Source organism: Otolemur garnettii, unplaced genomic scaffold (genome assembly GCF_000181295.1).
Source record: "Otolemur garnettii isolate 467f Iridium unplaced genomic scaffold, OtoGar3 scaffold00165, whole genome shotgun sequence".
Lineage (NCBI taxonomy): Eukaryota > Metazoa > Chordata > Mammalia > Primates > Galagidae > Otolemur > Otolemur garnettii.
This window is the reverse complement of record NW_003852560.1, coordinates 1,709,177-1,715,279: the sequence shown is the minus strand read 5'-3', so window position 1 is coordinate 1,715,279 and position 6,103 is coordinate 1,709,177. Positions and strand designations below refer to the sequence as shown.

Genomic DNA, 6,103 nt, shown 5'->3' with positions numbered 1-6,103 from the left:
AGGAAAAGTGCAAGGAAATTAATCTCATTTCTACAAAAGAAAGACGTGAGCCAGTGAAAATAATAATAATGTATTTCTTTCGAGGCCAACGCTAAACTTCAGTTGCAGATCTGGCCCGTGGTGGAACTCACAAGTCTTATTGGCAATATATGTGAGGAGACAAAAAGCAGCATATGGAGAAATACAAAAATACACTCCCCAGAGAAGCTGCCTCTTCAGATGTCAAGAAAAACTGGATGAAGCACAACAAGAGTGGCACAGCTACAATTCAAGGCCGCCCACAGAGACAAACATCAAAACTCAGGCCGCTGATTGCTGAAATAATCCCTTTCTTTATGATTTCAGAAGAAGAGTCTGGGGAAGGAAAAGATAGAGCTTGGATCATGCTACAATGTTTACTGACTCCACCCTTAAAATAGGAATTACACGTGGGAGAAAGGACCATCCCTTGCCCAGTTAGATATTTCTGGTTTCCATCTCTCCTGGGGAGCTGGTCTCTTGGCCAGCCTGACATCTGGTCCACTCTTCTGTCCTGTGCCCTGAGGATCGTGATGATAGAAATTACATCATTATTTTGCAACCTGGTAACTTAACTCAGCTCCTGGTATGTTGTAGATACACAGGAGGTGTTTTTTTTTTTTTTAATTAAACAGTGGATGACTGAAAAGAAGATTGGACAAATGGCCCTTGGTATTCTGTTTCCACTGCTGATTAGCTGCGTGACCTTGATGGGGGTATTTAACTCTGGGTATCTCTGATTCCTCACTGCTAAATTAGAGGTAATAAGAGTTCCTACTACAGAGGCTTTGGAGGATTAACATACAGGGGATGCCAAAAATATTTATACACAGTTTAAGAAAGGAAAAAACTGTATGGAAATTGTCACATTCAAGACACATTTGACTTTTGCAATTATAAGAGGTGCTCAAACGTGATTTGTATTTATCTTTTATCATTGGAATATATTATTACAATTTAAATGTAGTTTTTTTTCTTTCTTAAAATATGTATACATTTTTTGATACCTTCTGTGCTAACTGTCATGTGAGTTATAATTAAATTATACTAGTTTTGAGCATGGGGCCCTGTGAAGCACATAACTCATACATCTCTTCACTTACCTTGATCTAATAAAACACTGTAGCCCCAAGGGGACAAAAAAATTTTTTCCCAGAGTGATCGTCAATGTGGTAAATGATTTAGGATGGCAAAAAGGTTTAGATCAGGGCCTGGAAATAAATAATATTACTTCCTCCTCATAATTATTTTTGCTAAGAGATTGGATAAATCTATAGCCACCATATATTTCACTATAAATGAAGAATAAAAAAAATTCTTAGAAGTACTAATGTAATGTAAAGAAATTCAGCATAGCTACCACCTAACAGTAAAACCTCACCCTTCATAAATTTGAGGCACTAAGTCATACAGAACTACAACCATTTTTACAGAACACTAGAATGCTAGAATAATTTTAATGCATTTTAAATTAAGACATCCTATTATAACGTGTGCCATATAATTCTTTCTGTTCTTTTTAAAAATATTCGAAAAATAATTTAATTTTTTCCATGTGTTTCAGATCACTATGACTCTCATAAATCATTTATTCCTCATTCAGCCGTTTTTTATTAAACATCTATTATGTTCTCGACACCAAGGATGCAATTGTGAAATAAACACAAATTAAGTGGTGAATAAACCCTTTTTGAGGTTATATTCCTATTAGGAAAAATAAATATATACTGTATATCTACATACAAAGACTTAATGATATGCACATACATACATACAAATAAATAGATGCAAACGTAAGTATATACACAATGACACCCGTGGATACACATAGATGTACACACATAGATATACGGATACACATGTGCACAGACACACACAGATAAACACACATAAATACACACAGTAATAGATGCCTGCACCATGGATACAGGTCCATAGGCACAGATACCTGTACACACACATGTGTGGGTGTACACATACATACACACACATGCCACATCATGGGACAATGACTGTCCTGAATAAAAACGGTCGCAGAAGGCAAGACAAAAATCAGATGGCTTACATAGTATATGCAGAGATGGACTCTCTGATGCAATGACATTTAAGCAAAGAATTGTTTGAAATAATGGCACTTTGGGAAGGGACTAGGTCACGGAAGAGAAGACAGGAATGGGAAAGGCTGAGGTAGAAGCACGTGTGGAGATTCGGGGGACAGCACAGACGTGGTATTGCCAGAGAGCAGTAGGCCAGAGGGGGGAGAACAGGGTGGGAGAATATCAGGAAGGTAGACTGGATGTATAATATGGATTCGGATTTTGCTCTAAATAAATGGGAGGAGATTGCAGGGATTCTGTGCTGAGCAATGACGTGATCTGACTTGTGTTGTAGAAGTGTCACTGTGGCCAGGCACGGTGGCCCACACCTGTAATCCCAGCACTCTGGGGAGCCAAGGCGGGTGGATTGCCTGAGCTCAGGGGTTCGAGACCAGCCTGAGCAAGAGCAAGACCTTGTCTCAAAAAATAGCCAGGCATTTTGGCAGGCACCTCTACTTGGGAGGCTGAGGCAAGAGATTCACTTGAGCCCAAGAGTTTGGGGTTACTGTGAGCCGCAACGCAACAGCACTCTACCCAGGGCAACAGAGTGAGACTCTGTCTCAAAAAAATAAAAAAGCGTAACTTTGACTGCTGTGTGCATAGTGGGTGGGAGGTGGGAGGAGGTCCAGGATGAGGAAGGAGAGCCCTTAGGAGATTCTTGCAGGAAGGACCATGATTGTGGCTTAAACGAAGATTCTGGACATATGTGAAGTAGAGTCAAAGGGATCCGCTGAGGGATGGGATGTCTGAGGGTGGTGGATCTGGGGACACAGCCATATGTGATGTGCTGTAGCAGGCGTGCGGACACTTGCTTTTGTGAAATGTCCTTTATGTCAGCTTGCTTTTGTTTTTGTTGTTTTGTTTTCATTTCTTTGTGACTGAGGTAGAGTGAAATTCATGAGTGCCTGTGGTAGACTGGATTGTTTAACCGTAGCTCTGTGTGGAGTTCACAGTTCTAAGTCTGATTCCAGCAGTGAGACTCTTGGCCTCTCTGAGCTTCAGTTTCCTCCATAATAGAGGAAGAAACTTTCTAGCTTTGCAATCTGTGGAGTCTCTACCTCTCTGTGCTTGAACTACAGATTAGTATCAACTTGGTCAAAGGCCTTCCCAGTTGGTACAGTCCATTGGAACCAGGAAGGAACTAATTTAGTCATCTGAAGGAACTCAGTGATTTTTTTTCCTTCTCTCTCTCTTTTTGAACAAAAAAGAATAAATTTTAGAATTTTTATAAAGTTGATTAGCTTAGTTTCCACTGATACCAAGAATTATGCCAGAAATTTTAGGGTTCTAAACCACTTGCTACTGTACTTTTTTTATTTAAAAAGCATGTATTCTTGGGCTATAATTGGAAAGCTATAGGAAAGCTATAAATTAGTTTCATAGTAGGGCGGAGTACATTGGATACTTTTTCTTCCATTCCTGAGATACTTTGCTAAGAAGAATATTTTCCAGCTCCATCCAGGAGAAGGGAGGGGGGAAGATGGGTGGAGGAAGGGTGATTGGTGGGATCACGTCTATGGTTTATCTTTTAAGGGTACCTGTGAATCTTTCTAAATAAAGAATATAAATGTCTCAACACAATAACTAAGAAAATGACATGAAGGTTATGCTAAGCAGTTTGATGAAAATATTTCGAATTGTATATAAAAATAGCACACTGTACACCATGACAGTATCAATGTACACAGCTATGATCTAATAGAAAAAAAAAAGAAATTAAGAGAAAGAGGAAACATGCAAGTCATTAAGAGATAGCATATCAAATTTTTGAAATATATGATCACTTCCTATCAGTGATAGAATAAAATTATGTTGTCAAGCACTATAATTATTCTTTGATTAAATCAGTACTACCCTTAAAAAAAATAAAAAGCATGTATTTTGAAGTAAATTGTAGAATACATGTATCAGTCTTCTGTGTTTTTTCTCGGAGCAGCCGTACTAAAATTCTACTTACGTGATCTGTAGGGAAGGCAAGGAAAGACAGGACAGCTAAATGGGTAAAGCAGAGTTTATGGAGCCAGACAGGGTTGTGAAACCCAGCCCTGCCACTTACTGTGTGACCTTAAACAAATGATTCAACCTCTCTGTGCTCAGATTCCCCACACCTGGGGTGGGGATAACAGTAGGATTGTACGAGGATCTAGTCAGTTAATATCTGGTAAGCACTTGTAACATTGCCTGACACAGAGAAAAAGTAAATAGGAGTTCTACGTGATTCTAATTCCTTCTCTCTGCTCAAATACCACCCCTTCCTAATCTTTTAAGGAATTTGAAAGATGTTTGATATTTGAAATGTCTGCATATCTTTCAAGGAATTATTTTTAATGGCAAAATGATACCCTTGCCCTGGAACTGTAACTTACGATGGACTGTTTGTGAAATGTGCCCTTTTAAGCACCATGGATTTCCCAATCGGGAAGAATTCAGTTAATCCTGCCCCGGTCATTTATTGGCTGTACGTATTTGGGGGCAGTTCTTTCTGAGATTCTCTGCGTACATCTGTGGGATGAAGATTAAGACGGGTACTTCTTGAGGTTAGTGTTAGGATAAAAGAGATAACTTAGGCAAATGCTAGAAAATGTATGGTTTATTTCTGCACACTCAGTCAAAAGGCGTGCAACTCAAGGCAGTGCATGGGAAATTTAGCACGATGCCTCCAGGATCCAGAAGTGAACGTGTCTGTGGAACACGCATGCCCGAGAGCTGTTTACAAGAAGACAAGGGCACCCATGGTGACACTGCTCCCATGAGCAAAGGGACCCAGCAATGCCCCTGAGCTGTGGGCATTGTCCGGCTACTCAGGGTCTCTGCACAACCCCCTGCAGCCTCTCACCTCTCTGAATCAACCATGCTTTGCTTGGTGGTTCCTCCTTCCTAATTTCAGAATATTTAGTACTAACACTTGGCTGAGGAGGTGGCAAATTCCCCTGTTCAGTTCATGAGGAGCTTTTCCAAATTGTCTCTCTTTGTGTTTGAGATTTTTTTTTTTTTAACGTGGGCTTTGGATTTTAAATGCACACTTAAGAAATGGCAGCGCTATGCAACATTTCTTTATTTCCTGCTTGGTCCCATGTCACTAAGAGATAAAAGCAGCATTGCTTAGAAGTGAACACAGTCCAGGGTGTCAGGACACGGGCCCAACCCCAAGGCACCCTCACCAACCAGGAGCCTCTGTGCAGTCTTTTCACCTGTGTGTTTTCTCGACTCTGAGGGGAAGATATTGAACGGATAGTTTCTGAGATCTTCATCTGTAATGATTTGACTCCTTTATTTGAAAGGTGAAGGTCAGTGGAAGATCCCGATTCTCGCACTGTCAGTCTGGATGGAGGAGAAGAAGGTCCTTCCAGCCCCCGCTGGTGGTCTGACCTCAAAGCCCTCCCCACCAAGTTCTAAATCAATACCCTCTTGATCAATTGAGGAAGCAGGCCATCAGGACACGGAAAGGAATCATTTTTCTTTGTGTATGATTTTTTTAAATATATTTCTCTTCCTGACCTTATATTGGAAAGAGTCCTGGCCATTTTAAGAAACATAAGCAGAAAAATGAGAACTCATCTTCCACAATTTTATCTCCAGTTATAGAAAGACTATCCCAGAGACTGATGGAACTGTTGAGAGTCATGGGAAAAGGAACCATTTGTCATTTCAAAGTTAGTCTGGCAAATATCCATTGCCTGGAAATGAAGTCAGAAGTTCAGCCTCAAATGTGGGGGCTGGAGGTCCCCAACCCAGACCCAGAGCTGCCTGGTAGGAGGGGAGGATCTTTTGCCTGCAACATTTTAGATCATAATTCACTAAGAGCCATGGCAATGGAATCAGAGGTTCTATAGATTAAAGGCAACCTTTTTGGTATTTCATCAGGAATTAAGCAGCAAGCCTTTGGAAGCAGCTTTGGAAGCAGTTAGAACTGGGGATTTCCCCCTCATGTAGTGTCGTCCTGCCCAGAAGGCAGACAGGCATCAGCATCCTCTTTTTTTTTTTTTTTT

The 6,103-nt window shown here is 40.5% G+C and overlaps 1 protein-coding gene across 1 annotated transcript in view; it reads left to right on the top strand.

Annotated features, from left to right (window-relative positions):
• The first annotated feature begins 486 nt into the window (after window positions 1-486).
• The window catches only part of CHRM3 (cholinergic receptor muscarinic 3), a 77,808-nt gene continuing 72,191 nt past the window's right edge, over window positions 487-6,103 (top strand). The window contains exon 1 of the mRNA XM_003800083.3: window positions 487-611. Within this exon, the coding sequence (XP_003800131.2) occupies window positions 607-611 (5 nt within the window). The 5' untranslated portion in view covers window positions 487-606. The remainder of the gene's footprint in view (window positions 612-6,103) is intronic.